Here is a 21,895-nt window from a genome sequence, read left to right on the forward strand (position 1 = left end):
TTCTTGGATTAAAATAACCCATACGTGTAAGTAATAAAGAAAGGCCAGTATGTATTACAACCATCTAGATACAACAGGGATGGCTTGTGGATTTAGGTCTACTCCAAACAATATTGTTTACCTTTACAAGAAAAAAAAAACAAAGTCCTGATTGAATAGTTTAGCTTTCTCGAAATGAACTTCTCAATTGTAAACAAGTGACGAATGGCCACTGGTTCCGAGGAATATACGTGACACAGAGAATTGTGCGGAATCTGAAATGTGTGATAATATGTAATGTTTTCACAGAACGATTTATATAGGTAACAGTGAAAGATTAGGGTTACGTCGGAAACATTGATGACTGTTGTCAAGTAAAAATCAGAATGGTGTTAATTGGGTATAAAAGCTGGCTAATAAGGATAGTAGAAGATTGTTACGGATATTTTCTTCGATTGAAGACAATAATACTTTTTATTTTACATTTTTTAAAATTTGGTTTGGTTTTATGGATCTTTTATTTTTAAAATGTATCGATATATACCATTTAGTTTAAATTTATTTGCCTAGGATCGATCTAGATTACATTCAATACAACCGAATTAAACCTGCCCTTAGAACACACATTGTATGCATACAGCGCATACAATGTAAATTTAAACAAAGCTAATACACAAAGTTTAAACACCAACAAACTGAAAATGTCAATCGAAATGACTGGGAATTGAGTTACGACTCAACAACTCACTTAAATGACCAAAAGGTGGTGGGTTACAGTGCCTGTCCCACAAGGTCTTAAAATATGAATAATCTAAATAATATAATTTTCGAACTATTTTGCATTTATAACATTGGAACATCAGGCCATAATTTAATTTTGTCGGTTCTGTTTATTTATATCCAAAAAGAAACCAATATAATATTAATATTTTGTCGCCAAGGGTAACCTCTATCCCAGACAATAAACTATAACACATACAGTTGTATGCGGAATCCAAATTTTAGACAAACTTATACAGTACCATTTCCTAGGATGTTTATTGACAAGAGATTGTCTGGCTATAGATATTTTGCAGACAATTTAGTTCATCATACTTCCATAAACGTAGTGCCGTGTGTTACGATCGAGGGTGGGAGTTGATCCTTTCTAGAGAATTTATTCCATTTCGATCAGTAAGCATCTGTCAAAAAACCCGCAATAGACCAAGTGCTAATAAAGAGAAGTTGTGGATAAAACCTAGGGTCAACATTATTTTGTTAACCGTGTTCTATAGTATAGTCAGAGAAAGATCGAGAGAGAAATGGGGTTTAACGTCCAATCGACACAAACTAGATGATTTCGAGACTAACATATGGTTTGAATTTTATTTCAATAATTCGTTTGCGCGCAGGGGTCGAAACCACGCCTATAGGCTAGTCAGTACAGTGATACTGCAGTCTAGTTTGTCTCTTTTTTTTTAAAAATGAACAACACGGTTTTCTTTTTGATTCTTATCGAGTCTAACATGTCTTTCTGGTTCTAGTTAAATGTTTTTAGAAATAATTTAACCACAATCCAAAACGATATATTTTTAAGAACACGTAGTTAATCTGGAATTATTTGCTAAATTGGTTGAAGAGAACAGTAAATAATTATTTGTATAAAAGCGTATTTAGCCAGGAGCGTTCGTTTGTCTGATCTGTAAGTATTTGAATGATCGAATGGAGAGCTGATCTCAATCCCTCACTTTTCAAATATTTCTTCTGGACATATTCGTGATGTAATACAAGTATCGTGGCGAGAATCTTGAAATATATGACCAGCTTCAAAACAGAATCATTTAGATTATGCGACTACCTCACAACATTATTTCTGTCGACGAAATTGTAAACTCCTGAAACATCCATGCAGCAGACTGTTCTTTTCTAATTCTTGCAGAGTTTAGCATGCTTCTGCATTGGGTGAATAGCGGTCGACAATGAATTGAGTATTTAAAACCTATGGATTTATTCAGTCTTATCCAAGCACAAATCAATCTAAATTTGAAATATTCAGTAAAATGAGCTGGTGCAGGATTGACGCAAAGCAAATTAAACATTGCTCCAAAACACACACGATGACAGTCTGGAAACCAACACACTTTAAACATTTTGAAGTTCTCAGATTAGTATTTTGTCTTTTTACCATTAGAGATGGGAGTGAGAGGGGGTGAAGCCGGTGCGACTGCAGCAAATATTTATGGCTAGAAACTGTTCCCAAGTCACGTTTTTAACTGTACAAGCGTGTTATAGTTTGTATATGCTTATCTGCATTACATAATAGTGAACTGTTTTAATAATTTCCTTATATGATATATTCGAGAAAGTCTGGTATCTTGGACTGAGCACATATACTATTAATTAGATCGTGCAACAGAAGGCTTCGCGAATCTTCTTCTTCTTCTTCTTCTTCTTCTATTGTCTTATTGATTTTTTTATTATGCCTAGCGCTCGCGCAGGGGTCTTTCCTGCTGGAGGAAACGGAGTACCCGGAAAAAAACAACGAGGTTGAGAAAGTGCCCCTATCTCCAAGCCACACGCTCACGTCCGGGATCTAAACTTTTAATAGTGTTTGTTCAAACAATAACCATTGATATATTATACATGTGAAAAGTAACACCCTTTAATATAGAGTAGTAAAATTTCTACACTGTTAACAAAAAAATCCGTGAAAAAACGTAAAAAATTCCGGAAACAAAAGTTACCAGGAAAATTTTATCCGTATTTGTTTTTCCTGTAATTTACAGAAATTCCTTCAATTAACATAAAATCCATTTTCAAATACAGAAAAAAATAATCCCTGATAATTTTTGTTTCCTGAGCATGAAAGTGATAAAAATTCCTTTGAATTAACCATTGACTTTATATGCGTGTGTTAAAAAGCTTTATTTAAAGGAGCTAAATCGCTAATATTTTGGAAATAGAAATTGACACAAATGGGTCGCAACGCATATAATAATGTAATGTGAATGTATATAAACTGATTTACATTCAATCGTTTCTGCTTTTACTGTAATTTCTAACCAGTTAGGTTCGGCGAAATACGCCAGGATTTTCAATCTCTAGCGTCTGCTTATTTCAGTCTACTCCGATACTATTAAATTGGGCATGCTCTCCAGATAAGAATATAGCGTCACCGTTTGACATGACTTGTGGAATATGCCTAGCCTCGTTTTTCGAATCCCTTATTACAAATAGCGCTGAAACGCATTATGGTACACGATTCGTGTACCAATTATAAAATGTTTATTTTGTCTTTAAATATTGGATATCAGAAGGCCATCTTTTCCCGGTATGATCACAACATCAATGTTGATTTAAACCGACAAATAAATCGTGTTTTCTCTGTCGAAGATTTTGGATGATATTGAGTTAGAGACTTGGCTACTTTAACGTCCGCTTCCATCGAATTGATATCGCAGACAATCTTTATATGCAACCTCTTTCCGTTAATATAAGAATACGGAGTAGAGTATCCTAATCGAGAGACGAGAGCAAAGTATCGCAAACTGTAATTCGTTAGTGACTGGACCAGATAGAGCATTTCAGACGTAAGCTTGCGGTACTATCAATTTGCAGGTATGTAAACTCTGCCATAGAGATTAACCGACTTTCACTGGCCAACCGATTATATTATCCGGATTTAAGCGTTTTTGATTACTAGATAATACAGACTTTTGGCAAGCGGAATTTTCCCATCCGTATCACGTATTCGTATCGTATACGTGATACGTTGCGTCAATGTAGTTTTAGAGTTTGGGCAGATTTTCGCGTCGCGTACATGTGCGTCGATCAGCTGAGCTTAGTTCTATTACAGCATGATGGCAGATACCTACCCAGATCACCATCAGTACTAGTCAAGTGCCTATTAAAGCCGAAAATTTCCCGGAGGGAATAAAGTCGCCCGACAGTCTCTGGGCTATTAAAAAAAAATAATAATAATGTCGAATCTTATAAAAAATCTTCGACTTCGACTGCAATTTTTGGTTTCACAAATGTATCATTTCAGAAAGTTTATACCCCTTTACCACAGAATAAAATCATTTACAGAATTGCAAGGTTCCGTTCCCTAAATTTAGCACGTAGATCAACCATCATGGTTAAAATCACATGAAATATACACCTTCGTGTTCTGGAATACACAAAGATTCATAAAAACGCTACGATACAACATTTCAGCGCCTAAAAGTAGTAAAAAAGACGGTAAAAGGACACGACAATGTTATACGGACCTTTTCCGTATGAAAGCTGTTCGATACGTGGTGCCGTATCACGTATGAGAAATGCACACACATTGATGACGTCACACGCAAAATCCATACGGATACGCGATGCGGACCAGAAATTTACGCTTGCCAAAAGTCTCCAATACAACCTATACATACAGAGCGTTAAAACATATTTTATGAATACATTTATGAAAATACTTACAATCTGATTAACGTTTGATGAATAACAATACACTTTACAGATCTTATAAATAATGGAAATTAGATATACATGACACGTAATATACCAAAGTTTACAAAATATGATTTTTCATATTATGGTTAATATATTGAAATGAATACTATAACATGATAATTATTAGGAATGATTATATATGTATACGATTATTTATCGTTGCATTTGCAAACAGAAATAATCCGTAAATTCCGGGTCATTCCACCGTTTATACCGTAACATAACAGAATTAAGTCCATTGTAGAATGGAATAAAACAATTTATCCCCAAATTTCACGGAAATTCCTGGTCATTCCACCGTTTATTCCGTAAAATAACAGAATTGAGTCCATTATAGAAGGGAATAAAACATGTTATCCCTAAATTTCACGGAAATTTCCTGTTTAATACTGAATATTCCATAGAAATACATAAAACACGTAATTTGAAAAAATAAGTCACATTTTTGACACAATTTCTCCAAAAAAAAAGCCATCGATTAACAGAAAAACAGTGTCAAACTACGGAATTCGGCCACATAAAAAATGGGTATTTTTTACAGTGTACACTGTATCGAAATATTGATATTTGTTTGCACAAGTATCAATTTTTGGCACTTAAGGCTCTACATCCACAGTTGACGGCGCTTGTTTTGTAAATTTTGAAGGTGAATAAAATCAGAACACCAAAGTCGAGGACTCGAGGCATAGAAGTTTCAAAACTTGCAAAAGGGTACACCGATTCAAAAGGCCATAATATTAATGCTATAGAGTCATATAACTTTGCAGTTTTACATAAGTTTATATGTACATGTACTATAACATATATGTTTTTCATAATTTTCTGAGGGGGTCAACTGACAACTTTCTGAGAATTTGGCCCACATCTGATACGATATTTCAGATTCCGAAGTTAACCCAGAAGGATCGTTACGTACGGGTTTGGTTTATAAGGTCCATGGTAAATAAGACTTATGGATGTTTCATCCCCGTACCGTGTTATTGTTCCTGGGGATCAAAGAGAATTGCCAACGAGGCAACTGCCGGCTAAACAATTGCCGACGAGGACAGGTGCTTGTAGGACAATTACCGACTATTTATTTGTCACTGCTGCAATCGTTAATCTACAAGAAGAAACTGTTGCACAGCTTCCACTTCCTGGGTACCCACTACCTTTACTATTGACTCCACAGGCAATGGAAATACCAGATCAATACAAAGAAACATTTTATGAAGAACCTTTCATTCTGTGTGACAGTGGTACAAACGATCCAGCTTAAGGGATCTTAAACCAACCGGTAATTATCGGTTGGCTATGTAAACTGCTCAAATGGGAAATGGTATTAGGTGTTATAGAGAGAGTAAGTATACCCTGCACATGGATCTTTAAAAAAACTTTCAGATTATGCTTCTATTTGACCAGAACTGACAATTTAGACGGTGTATAATTTATTTATTTTATTTTATTTTTTATAGCAGGCGTCTCATGTACATTATTAACTAAATAAAATACTTCTTCATACTTCTTAAATATCGCCCTTCCGGATAGTATAGACCGGAAACGCGCGAGGGTTTTATGTGGAAGGAACCATAAAGAAAGATAAATAAAAACACTGTAGTGACTACGAATTGGTTTGACAAAATGGACAGGCGACTAAATATATCCTTATGGGGTAAAGTACTGGTTTTCAACATTTGGTACACTGTTATCGAGTGGCTTAGTTTTTATGACTACCATAGAAACATTTTCTCTCCCTTTAGCATGAAAGGGAAATATTGACGAGTTACTGGGTTGTAAATAGTCTTCTATAGAGAACAGGGAAGTTGTGACAATAGACTAACAATGAAAAGCTGGACTCGTCTGAAATCCCGGTCTTCCTTTCTTTAACGACAAATATTGGTGATGTTCCCACAGGTTCACATCTATGGTTAAGTTTGTGTTTAATTAACACACGGTGACAAATATGCTGATGAACTGACAAAACTCTTCCCCGGTACCATTGGAGATAGTGAGATAGAGAGACAGAGAGGGTGGGGGGGACACGTGTTATATGTGACAAGATGATAAAATTTGAATTTAAGAAAATGGCTGATACTTACCCGATTCTATTTATATCAAGCCACATGGGTCCGATATAGATTTATAACTATATTTGGTAATGCTCGATAAAACAGTTTAGAAATAAAAGAAGAAATAACCTAAAACACCAAATATTAAACATTAAAAAGCTATGTCCAGTAGGGCGATTACTTCAAGTTATATCAGGAACAATAATTGTCAATCGTCGTACGTTTCTGTATTTCGATAGGAATATAAATAATTAAATTGTCTTTGATTTAATATACGTGTGTCAATACGATGGAGCAATGGCTATATATGACTGACGGTTAACAAAAGCAACATTTCCGAGTATGGTCAAACTACAAATCAGACTGTGAAAAAATATGAATCTCTCAGCCACAGTCCTTAATGCAAGCTCTAAAACAATGTGGTTTCTATTTGAATAATTGCCTAGATCTTTTTTTTGCGATTTTGGGAAAAATGGTCTTAATCTTAAAACTCATAAAATATGCAGGCCCGGTGGAGTGGGAGGGACTAGGGGCCGGGTGCCCCGCCTCAATAATTTGGCCACAAATACTCCTTTCACCGGGTTATTGTACGTGAGATCAATAACATAACTGGAAGAGGCCTGATTTTAACATAGTACTCCTTTCACCGGGTTATTGTACGTGAGATCAATAACATAACTGGAAGAGGCCTGATTTTAACATAGTAGTGCGACTTTACTGGTCCCTGGGTTAAGAGCCCCAAGTTGCGATGGTCGCAACTGAACAGTCAGTCCTTATTTCAAGTCCACCCCACTTCCGTTGTATCTATGACAGATTAGGTAATTAAAAGAAAACGACGGGAATAGAGTTTTTATCACATTCTTTCCTTGTGTCCCTTATCCACCAAATAATTCACTGTTATCAGTTTTGTCAGTTAAAAACAGAGGTCACCATGCAAGATACACCACATTTGCAAAATATGGGTGGAGAAGAGATAAAATCCATAGGACTCATCCTCTCATTCAAGATCTTTTGATCATTAACACATTTGTTAAGTTCATCTGAAAGGGACAATATTGTAGCCCCTAGAGGGCCTACAAACTTCATACATATTTGACATTTTGCGCATAAAGCAGGGGCTATAGCTCAAGAAAAGGATGTCTGATGCGTACTCAAGATGAACTCATCCAAGAACTTTTGATCGTTAATACATAGTTTAATTTTCATCTCTTGAATCGGTCGAAAACTGTCGCCTCGGACAGACCACAAAATTCACTCATAATTCATATTTTGCGTAAACGGCGCAGTGGAGGGGGGGGGGGGGGGCATAACACCAGAACTCATCCAAGAACTAGTGATATTTAACACTCGTTTTAAGGTTCATCTAAATCGGATAAAAAATGTTGTCTCTAGAAGGGCCACCAAAACTTAAAAACGTGATTTTTCGTACAATAAGGAGCCATCCAGATACGATCCGATATGCGCCAATATCGAAAGGAACCCAGATCTTTCGAATAAAATCATATAGTTTAAGTTTCATCAAAATCGGATAAAAATTCTGACCTTTATTTGAGTAAAGGGGGTGGCCATTTTGTCTGCCAGTTTTGGTACGATTTTCACTAAATGTTATAATGTAACGATGTTTACAGTCAAATATAAATTGTGAGATCTAGAGCCATAATCTTAGAAGTTACGGTCCGATACGCGTCAATATCGAAAAGAACCGACTTCTATCGCTCATAAACATACATTGCAAGTTTCATCAAAATCGGAATATATTGTGACCTCTAGAGATCCACAACCTTGGTATTATTATTTGTCCAGTTCAGCATCACAGGAAACCCCATCGACTGTGTTTCATGGTAAGGAATTTAGAAAAGAATTAGAAGTTCACTTCATTGCTAAGTAATTTTTATTAGCCTGAATCGCTCAGAAAGCGTCTTCGACGATCTACATGTAGATTCGCTGGAGCTTCCGGAGTCTACGCGGCCCCGGACCACTCCTACAGCCCTGGGATGGTAGCAGGCCTGGAAATAACGGTTTTAGATGTACCTGACAAAATGTCAGGCACTAATGAAATATTACCTGACATTTTCAACTTAGTGCCGGACATGTATTAATAATATCAATAATAAAAGACAATCAATACCGGACAGGCACCCGAGGTTTTGTGCCTGACAAAGCCTGAATCTGTGACTGACATTGTCTGTAACAGGTGCCTTATTTCCAGGCTTGGATGGTAGCCCGCCAAATCAAGAACTGCTTCCGCCGGCTCAGATGTATTCGCCATGCGTGGAGTATTTTGTTTGTTTGTTTCCTTGCGGTTTTTTTTTCGTTTGAATTTCATCAGTTGGAAAGTTTGAATCGGGCTGGTTCTTAAAACCTGTTTGGCACATGCGTGTTTACCTTGTTTAAGCCCCTGCCCGAGCCTGCAAATAGCTACGAAAGAGAAAGATTTTGCCGGAATACTTGATAAGGTCTATGATTGTAGTTCTTTAGGGCTTTTTATTAAAAATTTTAAGACATTGTAAATTCTAGGTCTAATTTATTTCAATATCTTTTTGTTTGGATTTAGTTGGCGATTTTGATCAAGATTACGTTGGATTAGGCGTTGAGTCGCTTGAATAAAATTAAAATTACTATATTGTTACCCCCCTTGTTTGTCCCCAGTTGTCTCCCTTATATGGTTTTGAATGTTAGAGTCCATATAGTTGTACATAGGGTCAGGTGTCAAATCGGTTTGGTTTATTTTTTTATTTTTGAACGTAAACATAGTAAAAGTCAGAGAGTACGACACCTATCTTAGTTTTAGGGCACACATAGAGTTAACCTTATTGAAATAACGTTGATTAACCCAGTGACATTTCATTTTAGTTGTGAAAGAACAAAAAACAGAAAAAAGACCACCCACTTCAGCTTGTGTGACTGACTGGCAATGTTCGTCTTCAAACTTCATACTAATACTTATTAATAGATATACATCTCATCATCCTAATGTGTGACTAGTGCCAACAAGTTCAATAATTATTCCAGTACTTTTTACTATTTGCTCACACACATATGCTGAAAGAGAAAGACTTTTATTAATTTTGAACTAACCATTCTTTTTACATTATAAATACCATACCATGTACATAAAATGAAATGAATATCGGAAATATATCGGTAATGAAAGTGAAATAATGAAGCCAACAATGGGAAGAATAACCTGGAAAATTAATAAACTGCCGTCCATGGTAGGAAGTTATTTTAAAAACAAGAAGGATCAGCTTGTTTTGACATACAGAAGTTTGTTTTATAATGAATATACCTCACTTAATACTCTCATTGATACAATGATGGAACCATTGTTCTGGTGTGTGGATCACTTTGCAAGATATTTAGGACCTGTAAGTATAGCATTTTCATCGTTATTATTAAACTGGTCCAGCAGTGAATCCTTATCATTGACAGTAAAAATCTCTTTGTATATTTAGGGAAGGGTTAGCATTTTAATATTTATGGTCGATTTGGGTTTTAATAATAGGAAGTGTCAAAAGTTACTTTTAACAATGACAATGCAGGGGACTTTAATTGGTATATTATAGCCATTTAAAACAATCAAGTCTTCAAGAAGATTGTGATAATTGTGCATTTAGATGTCCCAGGTTAGAATCATGAAGCTTCTGGATCCCATCTTGTCAATACATGTTGGTGTCATGTAGATAATACTTGTGTAGCTGACATAGAAACTGTGGGAAAGTCCACTGTACAAATTAATGGTGCACATTAAATTCCAATGGCAGTTGGAATTCTCTCCCACAGTATTGCATTTACAGATGCTAGTCTTGAAATGACCAAGGTATGTATCGAGACACTTGCAAATCAAAGTTGTATATGACAAAATATAGTAGGTGGAAGTGCCGTAGTCCAGGAAAAACTTTTGAACCTTCATTGCACACATAACCATAGAAATAAGAATTACCAGGTCTCTTAATTAAACCCATTCCATTAAGGTCTACCAGCTATGCATTTAGTAAGCCTTAGTCTCCTAGGCTATTCTATTAGTTTATTTAAATATCATATATTATTGTATTATTCTTTAGTTGGCTAACACCCCATAACATACTGATTTAATACCATAAAGTATTTAATGTGAGTATTATTTATATTTCAGATCATGGTGACGTTTGTTGTTATAATGATAACATTTGTTGTATCTGTATTCTATACCTGTTTATTACCTCATGTTGTTTACACATCACATACCATAGTTACAATAACTCATCTTATAGTTGGACATTGGTTATTAGTAAATATTGTATTTCACTATGCTATGGGAAGTTTTAGGAGTCCTGGTCATCCACCTCCAGTAAGTTGAATAAACCTATTTCAGAACAGTATAAGCCAAATTGGATACTGAAGTTCATTCTTGAATTTAATAGTTGTAAGAGCATTTGCTTAATATAAAGAGCAATAATGGCAAACATACAATTTGACATACATGTAGAATCTCTGTTGTAAGATTGGTATAGAATATTTGAATCGGGCATAACGATTTACTTACCTGCTTATATGGGCAGTACAACTTGTTACATGTGCAGATGTACTAGATTACCAGGAAAGTAATGCCATGCCCAGTGTTCTAGTTTGACTGGTTACCCATCTTGGACTTGGTTCACTTCCTTGTTCTTTGGGTTTGTACCATGTTAATCTCAAGTATTCAATTAAGATGTCAAGCCATGTACATTATATTTTTAAATTTATTGTACTAAACTTTTTTATTTTATGTCAGCTGGTACAGAACTCTGTTTCAATCTGTAAGAAGTGTATTTCTCCCAAGCCACCAAGAACCCATCACTGCAGTATTTGTAAAACCTGTATTTTAAAAATGGACCATCATTGCCGTATCCTTTGTCAATACTCCTGTGATAATTTTGTTGGGTTTCTTGTATCTGAAACCCCATCTTCATCAGCCCGGATGGAGCAGAAAAGTAGGACATTAAACCCCATTTCATTTCATTATGAAACAGTTGGCCTACAATCATCTTAAGGAAGTCACAAAAAAAGGCGACTAATTTGAATACAGCAGGGTAGCCTACAATATATTAGTTTAATTGGGGGTGACTAGATCTTTGACATATCGGAGTTTTTTTTTTTGTCAAGGCAACAACCATGTTTTTGTCTCTTCGTAGTATTGCCTTGTTTTTCGATATTTTATAAATCAGTTGTTAATTACCTTAATATTAATTAGCATGGCTAAATAATTGTGTTGTATCTGAAACCCCATCTTCATCAGCCCGGATGGAGCAGAAAAGTAGGACATTAAACCCCATTTCATTTCATTATGAAACAGTTGGCCTACAATCATCTTAAGGAAGTCACAAAAAAAGGCAACTAATTTGAATACAGCAGGGTAGCCTACAATATATTAGTTTAATTGGGGGTGACTAGATCTTTGACATATCGGAGTTTTTTTTTTTTGTCAAGGCAACAACCATGTTTTTGTCTCTTCGTAGTATTGCCTTGTTTTTCGATATTTTATAAATCAGTTGTTAATTACCTTAATATTAATTAGCATGGCTAAATAATTGTGTTGGTTTTTATAACCACAGACATTTCTTTCTATTCTGTTTTTATATGTGGGTTGGTACTATGTACGTTAGTTATGTTGGTTATGATTTATTTAAACAACATTTCTATGGTAATAAGGTATGTATTTTAAACTCATTCAGTGGTGACAAATCAATAATTTTGTAATTGGTCTTAAATTATATATAACTGTGGTGTATTATATAATTTAAGGAACTTCTATTCCACCTGTTAGTAAACTATCAACATTTGGTGTGATGACTCATAATATCAGATTAAATCAATTTAAATCTATAGATTCTACTTTTCAGTTGCACTCCCTTCATTGAATTTGGTTCTGGACTGTTTTTTGTTTGCGGGGTGGGGTACCAGTTTAAAAGTATATTTTATTTTATTAAAGTATATTATGCTTGGCAACTTCTATTTCAGGTGTTGATATTTCCAGACTTTTTATATCCATTAAATCTTGCCAGAGAAGCAATGGTTAGTTCTGGGGTATGTAGATGTTATAAATTTTGGTCTTTCAGGGGACCTGACACTAAATACCTATTTAATAATCATCATAATATGACAGTTAATTTATTAAATAAATTGTAAAAAAAAAAGAGAAATAAATCATAGAACATGAATAAAGGGAGATAATTACATTCAATTTCCCACATCTTAAATTATCTCCCCTTAGACCACAAATAGCGTCATTATTCTGTTTTTTCTGTACTGTTATGAACACAAATTGTCCTTTTCAGATTACATCAAAAGTTTTGGTAGAGAAAGGGGAGAAGAAAGAGGAGAAAAAAGATGAAGATGATGTGGAACATCTTAGCATCAGTTACAGTGATAAAACTTTTCATAATCTAGTCATATTTGAATTTTTACTATGTACTGGTGTATCTATTGCATTAGGACTATTAACAATGTGGCACTTCCGACTTATCAGTAGAGGAGAAACTAGTATAGAACAACATATAAATAACAAAGAAAGAAAAAGATTAAAAAAGAGGGGAGTGGTATGTATTCTTTGTTGATATTAAAACTATTACTACAGCTGTTTACTTTTATGGATCATTTCACAATTAAGAAATCTGTTTGTGTGGTCAGTATCGTAATTTTAGAAGGACAAGTCAGAAAATTAAAGTAATCCAATAAATAAATTGAACATAGAAAATAAAAGAGTCTGATTGAAGTTTAATCTTTATTTGTTGCATTTTAATTTCGATTGATCTAGAAGTTGTAACAACAATAACAGAAAGGATGGTCTAACTTTTAACTGGACTGAAGAGTAAACAAGCCAAGTGTTTCATTTGCATTAAATTCAGTATCCTTAAACTGTTGTTTTATAACCTAAAATTAATTACATGTATCACACAGTCCAGGTGGAGTAGATATGATACAGTGAAGCAGTTATATCTATAAATATTGGGTTGGTGTTGATCAGAATATATACTTAAAATGTACATTATGATAATATTTCTCATAAACAGAAAAAAACCCACACCAAATGTGTAAAGAATAGAACAATCTCAAATCCTTAATTTTTACATATTCATTCATTTCTTTTTCAGGTTTTTAAAAATCCATACAACTGGGGTTTTATTGCTAATTGGAAACAATTCTTAGGTTTAACCAAAAATAGGTAAATTTTACACGGTTTTGTTTCTAACTAAAGAAGTTTATTTGCCAAAAATTTTGTACTGATTTTCTTGTTTTAAAACACATACAGACATTTTTATCCATTTTACTTTTTTTATTCATGCTTTTCAGAAAACTTAAAGGCTTTTAGAATGAAGAACAAATACTCATAGAAAAGTTAGGGCTAATCCTGTTTACATGGGAGTATATTGTCATCACCCATGTTTATCCACCCCTTCACAATTCAGCATGTCAGAGTCTTTGATGACTTTTTTTTGGAAAACCCTATTAATATTCAGACTTGTGCATCAGTTCCCCTATCACGAAAACCTTACATATATATTCTTTTGGTTTTACATCACAACATACTATGACATTGTTGCTGTTCTTCCCAAAGCTACTGATGGACATCATGTTAATTGCTTGGCAACACTATGTTAGGGAAAGACAAACTCTGCAATCTCTCTTTGCTCTACTATTTTTGGCATGCAATTTTTTTATTTGATTATTTAAGATTAAAATGTTTATTTATTTCAGGTCTTTTTGGAGACATGTATTATTACCATCAAATCATTCTTTAGAAGGTGATGGTTTAATATGGGAAACTACAACTTATAGTTTTAAAACAGATCAAAATGGTTTACAATTATTATGACATAAACTTAAATTCAGTTAATGTCTTAAAATATATTGTATAATATACTGTAATATTTTTCGAGTAATGTTTATCTGTTGGGTGTTGTGGTTTAATAGTATGCTTGCAGGGACCGTAAAATATAAATACCTTTATATTTTCATAAAATTTTGTCATCTTCTATACTAATATTTGTGACTGTCGTTTGTCTGTCTGTCTGTCTGTTTGGGGTTGGCGGCTACACTAGGTCTGCCCCGAGTCTGAAATTTGGGATATAGGGGTAGCTCGGACCAGGGAGTAACATAGGCCAGGTGGCGGTAGTCTACCACTTCTGGTTTTGGGGTTATGACCCCCGAGCAAAGCTGGGCATTCTTCTAGTTTCTCATAAAATTATCATAAAATGGAAAAACATTGTAAAAAATATAAAATTTCACTGTTTCTCATGGGACGAAAATGTTTTCAAAATATAAAATCAACCATAAATCGCTACTCCCAGTAATAAATTTCTATGCTAATAAATCCTGTTTTGAATAAGAAAATCATCCAGGAATTTTATGACCCCCAGGTTTATATTTGACAGTGCTCAGTTAATGTTATGATGGTATCTGTATATGAAATGAAATTTGGGTTTAACATCCTACTGTTCTGCTCCGACTGGGCTAATGAAGACACCCGATGAGTGATGGGCAGACACCATTCAGTGTGCTATGAGGGAAATTTTGCCCTGACAGCGGCACTAAGGTCTACTCTTATACTCTGTATCGAATTCCAACTGCCAAGGGATCCTTTATGTGCACGCCAATGTGTACATGGGACCTCGTTTTTTTGTGCCATCCAAATGACTAGATAGCTGTCCTTGTCAGGTCCTGCGTCCTGCACCACTGCCAAGGGATCCTTTATGTGCACGCCAATGTGTACATGGGACCTCGGTTTTTTGTGCCATCCAAATGACTAGATAGCTGTCCTTGTAAGGCCCTGCGTCCTGCACCACTGACAACTTTCGCGGCCAACACCGGGAGTGATCCTATGACCTCCCGGCTAGTGAGCCAGTATCATACCCGCTTAGCCATTGTGGGTATTTGAACATAGGAAAAGATGACTGCGACCATTAATACCACAAGTGGTGGGACGTTTTTATCCGCATAAATGTCAGTGCAGTTATATAAAAAAAGTCATAATATTTGATAATGATAAAAACATAAAAGTCATGAAATGTGATAAAAACATTATAAAAATATCATAAATTTGATAAAAACACCATAAAATTTGATAAAAACACCATAAAAATTGTCAAATTTCACAAGAAACTTTCATAAGAATATGAATTTATAAATATCTGTGTACGGTCCCTGTGCTTTTATTGTATGTTAATACTATTCTGCCCTGAACCAATTGGGGGTGTCCAAACGGTCTAACACGTTAAGTAGCATGGTTTTGATTCCCAGCTTGTATGTGACAAGTAGGGTTTCTTCCCACTGCTAAAGCCCCTTACTTGCACGCAAATTATTGAAGTAAAATTGAACTACATGTTAGTTCAGAAATGACTTAGTTTATGTTAGATTTTTCAGTCAGTGCTCCAAATTTATGGAATTCCATTGAAACCAAACGAATAAAGGAAATTCTTTTATCTTTAAACTGAACTTTTTAAATCAAATATACAACCGATTCAATATGAACCTAGCTTTTTTTGTGTCAAGCTTTTACTAAATCATGTTTCTATGATCTATGTTTTTTATATCTTTTTCATTATGGGTTAATTATTGTTGCTGTATTTATTTATTTTGAATGTTGTATTTTTACAAGCAGTTATCATGCAAGATATGCCAACATTTTGCAAGAGATGGATAGAGAACAAGCTAAATAAACCAATTTTTCGTACAGTCAGGGACCATAGTCAAAAAACGGATAAAAATTGTGACCTCCACAGGGTCCACAACCTTGGTATTACATACTTTTACACCATTTGCGTACAGACAGCAGACATTTTTTCGGTCAAAATGTTTACGAAATTTGAACTGAAGCATCATTACAATGTAACAGTGATACAATTTAACAGTTTTAGATTAAATAAAAATTGAGACCTCTGGAGGGTCCACAAGCTGAAAATGTGATTTTTCGTACAATCAGTCGCCATAGTCCAGGAAGTTACAGTCAGATATGCACCAATATCAAAAGGAACTGAGATCTGTGGGTTATAAACATATATCTTAAGCTTCATCAAAATCAAATAAAAATTGTGACCTCTAGAGTGTCCACAAACTAAAAACATGACTTTTCGTACAATCAGGGTCCATAATCCACAAAATTATGGTCCAATACATGCCAATATCGAAAGGAACCAAAATCTTTGGGGTATAAACCTATATTTTAAGTTTCGTCAAAATTGGATAAAAATTGTGACCTGTAGGGTGTCCACAAACAAAATGTGAACGGACGGACAAAGGCAATGACAATATAGGTCCACATGAAAAATGTGGCTGGATAAAAAAAAAGAGCCTGAGAGCAGCTTGCAATTTCTTATTATTATTTGTCGTGATGTTTTTTTCTAAGTATACATCAAATTAAGTGCTCGAAACAATTTGCTTACATTTCAGCTTAAATTAATTGTAAGTAGTACCAGGCCTCGAGCATGACACAGGCTATGCTTACTCATTTTGCAACATTTGATGATGCTACTTCTCATTACTTTGCATTTGAAACCACTGGGCTGGCGACCTGTGACTGCAATGTTATCTTCTGCCATTTAGCCTTTGGCTTCTGAATCCTGGTCCAAACCATTCTGGGGGGGTGGATGGCCGAATGGTTAGCACGTGCGCGCTGTATCATGAGGTCCGTCATTGAATCAACTTGCATGGTTTCAATTCCCAGGTTGTACGTTACAGGTTGCAGGGTCGCCTTTCCAGCCTCATGGGTCTTCTTCAGGTACTCCAACTGCTAACGACCCGTACATGCAAGCGAATTATTGAAATAAAATTGAACCGTGTGTTAGTCCCGAAAGGACCTAGTTGTGTCGAGTGGACGTTAAACCTCTCCCTCTCTCGCTACCTTTACTTAGTGACAGGACTGGTGTCAAGCAAGAGGATGGTTAGGCTCTACAACACCTGATATCATTTCTCATTTGATAAGGTCACAGACGGTATTTCTTCTTGTACTTTGTAATGTACATGTACTTTTCAACTAAACCCAAAATGTTAGTGCCTGTGGTCCCATTTAAAAAAAGGAGCATTATTCTATTTTGTTTATCAATACCAGTAAAACCTGTTAGTACAATGAGATAACTTTATCCCGTTTTCTGTATTAATACCAGTAAAACTTGTTCATATACAGTGGACTCTGTCACATCCGATCTCTGATCACTCCGGATTGCTGTGACATTCGGTATGATTTTCATGTCCCGATTTATTTCCTTATTACTTCAGCCAAAAAATCGCTGGTAAATCCGGATTCTGTATGTTCCGGATTCCGAAATCAATCAGCCGTCCCGTCACATAATTTCCATTGAATCGACACAGTATAATCCGTACTTCAAACGGTGGGTGTGAAGCATCCAATTATCGGTGAGATTAAAACTCAATGGGTGTGAAGCCAGAAAAGATTAACAAGTAATCACCAATCAATTATCGGTGAGATTAAAACTGTGTTGATTACTTTGATCGGTAAAGCAGTGAACCCAAGTTGTTTTAAGGGAGTGGACAAGATCTACCTGCCAGTCAATTGGTCGGCTAATCGCAAAGCTTGGATGACAGGTGCCGTTTACTTTGATTGGCTTGAAAAACTGGACATAGAACGACAGATTATAAATGACAATTGACTGAAGACGGGGACGATGAAGAATATACATTAACGACAGACTTGACCTATTCAAAATTCCTACGCATGCTCAACAACATTAAACACTTCGCACAGATTAAGGACGAAAAGATGATCGCAACAATTCATTTGTTATAAGATGTTGCCCAGGACTCCGCTTTACGATATGCTTCCGGTAATCTTAACTAAGCAAACTACTTTAAACGATTACATGCATTGATATTTATAAATATATTGTACGCATGCATTGATATTACATGTAAACGATTTATGAATATATTGTACGTATGCATTGTTATTGTTAATTATTTAATATAATAAAATTTTGAAAGTACAGAAAAGTTTATCATTTATAAAGGGAATAGCATTCTGGTGATTCGAAGCAGTATATATTTCTATGTTCGAAGCTACAATTTAAAAATACTTCCGTTTTTCGAAGTTACAGTATTTCCAGTTTTGGAGAAAACTCGGTATTCCGAAACGCTGTGTGATCCGAATTATTGTAACGATCCCGCACGATGTCGGATGTGACAGAGTCCACTGTAGTTGTATACAGTGAGAGAACCAGTATTATGCTTTATCTAAACGTGAGAAGTATTTACCAATTGTTGTCATTGTAAGTGCTAAGAATTGCCAAAATATTGGAATAGTAAGAATATATAATAAATAGATGTTTAATATGTTTTCCAATAATGACATTAAAAGATTATACATGTACATATAATACAACTTACTGCTCAATTCGATTCACTAATAATTTATAGAAAATGTCTAAAACAAAAAACGGCCAAGTAAATGCATTTCATTACTGTAAATATGTAACCAGGTTTGTCATTTTTTTTGTATTTGTTTACTAGCAAAAACCATAAAACAATAAAAAATATTCAATGAATGTTGTTTTGATATTAATACTTTATCCTATTGATAGGATGAACATAATTTTAATCCCAATGTAGTTCTACATTGACTGTGATATATCTACTATGCCTGATAGAATACTCTTAAGCGATATTTATGGTTGTCTTTATCAATTCATTATAACAATAAAATATTCAAAACAGTCACCAGAAGGAACATGGAATTATTGTTATTTTAGGCAGTGATTAAAATGGATTATGGAATACTGCTGCAACATAATATACATTACATGTATATACACACCATTAAAGTCATAGTACCTAGCAGAAGTGATGAAATCACTGAATATAATGTTATTCTTCTTAAAGAATTTAACCACTTGTTTCATTTTTTTATCTGTTAATCTCATCTTCGATCTGGCATTCCAATATTTGATAAGTTCTGTTCAAGATATGCTAAAGGTGTAGGGTATGATGTTTGGGGTTGATGCGGAGGAGGCATAACAAAAGGTTGGGGACCTGAGGGAGGAGGACCAGGTACGGTAAACTGGTTCATTTGTGCAGAAGGCTGCTGCTGTTGTACATGCATCATACCAGGATGAGGGGGAGGGGGACCTTGAGGTGGTGGGGGGAGATGACTTTGACCAGTAGATTGAGATCCTCCACTTCCAGGCATGCTATGTAACAAGTTTTGCCATTGTTGTAATCGTTCATGATGTTTTTCTATTAATTTCTCTTTTCTATCCAACTCGGCTTTCAATTCTTGTATATCCTGCAAATACAGAAAACATAATTAAATAGAACTGAATCAAGCTCTACAGAAATTCCTTTATTTAAACTATAGATAAATGACAGGGGATCAAAAGGCATTATTTATGTTATATAGTTAGGGTACAATCAAAGACACACTAGATAATCTTATATAAATGTAAGCCTAGGAGAAATTCCAATTAATTCAGGTCAGCTCAAAACACATGTTTCTAAGGTAAATGAGACTTTTCTATGAAACAAATATAAATAGCATGAAGTGCTGCTAAAGCTTACTACCGTATTCAATATCTACTTCCAAGCATAACATATGATAGTTGTAAGCCTAGAAAATGAAAAAAAAAACATATTAATCTCAAGAACATCATACACACCTCTTTAAGTACTTGCTCAGGTTTTTGTGTTGATAAAACTAATCTTTTATTGAGGAAAAAAGATTCTGTTTGACGTGCCAGATCTATAAATTTCTGAACTGACTGTTCTATTCCTGAAAATAAATGGTAAAAACAATTAACATAACATAACTTAACACATATTACCCATTTTTTTTCATTCATGTCACATTCCACCAAAAATTATAGAGACAGCATACATGTATCTAAACAAATCAACCATAAGGGTATACATCCTGTCTTAATTCTAAAACAAATAGATGACAATCATTAATTACTTATGTATTTATCTTTTTATAAAGCATTGAGCAACAAAACTGCTTATCACTCTGCTTATTCTGAGCAGAAAATTCTTGCTATTGAACTTATTCAAGATATTGATGTAATGAAACTATACACCAAGTTTGACCATTACCATGTTCCAAAGTATTGACAAACCAAACTGCTTATCTCTAATAGAAGAAAATGCTCATTATCAAACTTTATCACTGTACTAATGTAATGAAACTATACATCAAAGATCTGGCCAATCAAATGCCTCATCTCTGCTTATCATCAAACTCAATCAAGACATTAACCTAATGAATATAATAATATACACCTAGTAAGAAAATTCTACCTCAATTAAAAGCAGAGCTATTGTGATCCAAAAGGTGTGACAGACATACAAATGACCCCTCGACAAACAAAAAGTGGCTTTAATTAAAATAGTAATTGCGTTCAATATTATGTGATGAGGACTGTACTAGTTCAGTGTTACTAACCAACTCTATTTTCTTCTGTGTCTGATGTGTTAAAATGTTCTTGGGTTGACAACTGTTCTATACAATTCTGAAAAAAAAAGTACAGTATATGTATCATTTTTCAAACATGTCTTTTCCTCAGATCAACCAGCCAGGATAGAATTCATTCCACATTTTATTGAATTCTGGGGTTATCATTACCCATGAATGAATGAATAGGACTGTCCAGGTTGTGCTGAATTAAGGATATCTGGCCTAGAAATTCTAGTTTTTAATTTTGGCTCTTTTATTTTTTTTCACGGTACACAATTTACATTGCTCTTTTGCACCGTCTACCTGTTCTTTCGATTCAACTTCAAGCTGAACATTAATTACAAATTGAAATAGAATTCACAAAAAAATAATACTCAAAATAATAAATGGCCACTTTCTTATCTTTTACCTCCTAGCATCTAAATAGTAAAATACTAATTGGAATAAAAGTATTATGATCAACAAGTTCAGTTAGTCCACTTTCATGCAAATTAAAGACGAATACATACTTTAAACGCTTGTTCTAATTGATCAATTTGATGAGGATGATTCTCATCTGCTTCACAGTAAGCCGCCATTGTTGTGATAGGATAACAAAAACTTCCGGTTAGCTTCTAATGACGTAGACCGATGACCCACTGACCTATTAACGTAGCGTAAAAGAACGCTAGATCGGAGACGGTCCTGCGCATATGACGTCATGTGTGGATTGTGAGTTAGGGTTAGGCTTGGTTTAGGGTTAGCGCTAGCCTTGTTTACATTTCGAGACTGATAAAATCTGCAGGTCCTAACCCCATAGAAATATATCTATGCTAACCCTTACCTAGTTCCTTTAGGAACTGTCTCTTTCCCTAACCCACAATCCACCTATGACGTCGTATATGCTAAATTACGCAGGACCGTCGCCGATCTAGAAAAGGGGCAATCTATTTGTTTCGTATTATTGTATCTAAACCACATCAACTTCAAA

General features: G+C 34.8%; 2 protein-coding genes across 3 annotated transcripts; one reads left to right on the forward strand and one right to left on the reverse strand.

The window, feature by feature from the left end:
- The first annotated feature begins 9,161 nt into the window (after window positions 1–9,161).
- LOC126815789 (palmitoyltransferase ZDHHC16) lies at window positions 9,162–19,385 on the forward strand. The gene is made up of 8 exons (XM_050541727.2): window positions 9,162–9,877; window positions 10,645–10,839; window positions 11,263–11,374; window positions 12,046–12,179; window positions 12,489–12,554; window positions 12,806–13,066; window positions 13,622–13,692; window positions 14,226–19,385. Exons 1-8 carry the CDS (start codon window positions 9,671–9,673, stop codon window positions 14,341–14,343), a joined length of 1,164 nt encoding a protein of 387 aa, XP_050397684.1. The 5' UTR covers window positions 9,162–9,670; the 3' UTR covers window positions 14,344–19,385.
- On the reverse strand, window positions 18,793–21,834 carry LOC126815793 (mediator of RNA polymerase II transcription subunit 28). Of its 2 annotated transcripts, XM_050541732.2 has the most exons (5): window positions 21,749–21,834; window positions 21,435–21,568; window positions 20,914–20,980; window positions 20,132–20,244; window positions 18,793–19,761 (listed from the first exon to the last, which is right to left on the reverse strand). In XM_050541732.2, exons 2-5 carry the CDS (start codon window positions 21,501–21,503, stop codon window positions 19,396–19,398), a joined length of 615 nt encoding a protein of 204 aa, XP_050397689.1. In that variant the 5' UTR covers window positions 21,504–21,568; window positions 21,749–21,834; the 3' UTR covers window positions 18,793–19,395. The 2 variants fall into 2 exon arrangements, with proteins under 2 accessions (XP_050397689.1, XP_050397688.1); XM_050541731.1 differs by having other exon boundaries at window positions 21,435–21,795.
- Window positions 21,835–21,895: the final 61 nt, after the last annotated feature.

The sequence above is a fragment of the Patella vulgata genome, chromosome 3 (genome assembly GCF_932274485.2).
Source record: "Patella vulgata chromosome 3, xgPatVulg1.2, whole genome shotgun sequence".
Lineage (NCBI taxonomy): Eukaryota > Metazoa > Mollusca > Gastropoda > Patellidae > Patella > Patella vulgata.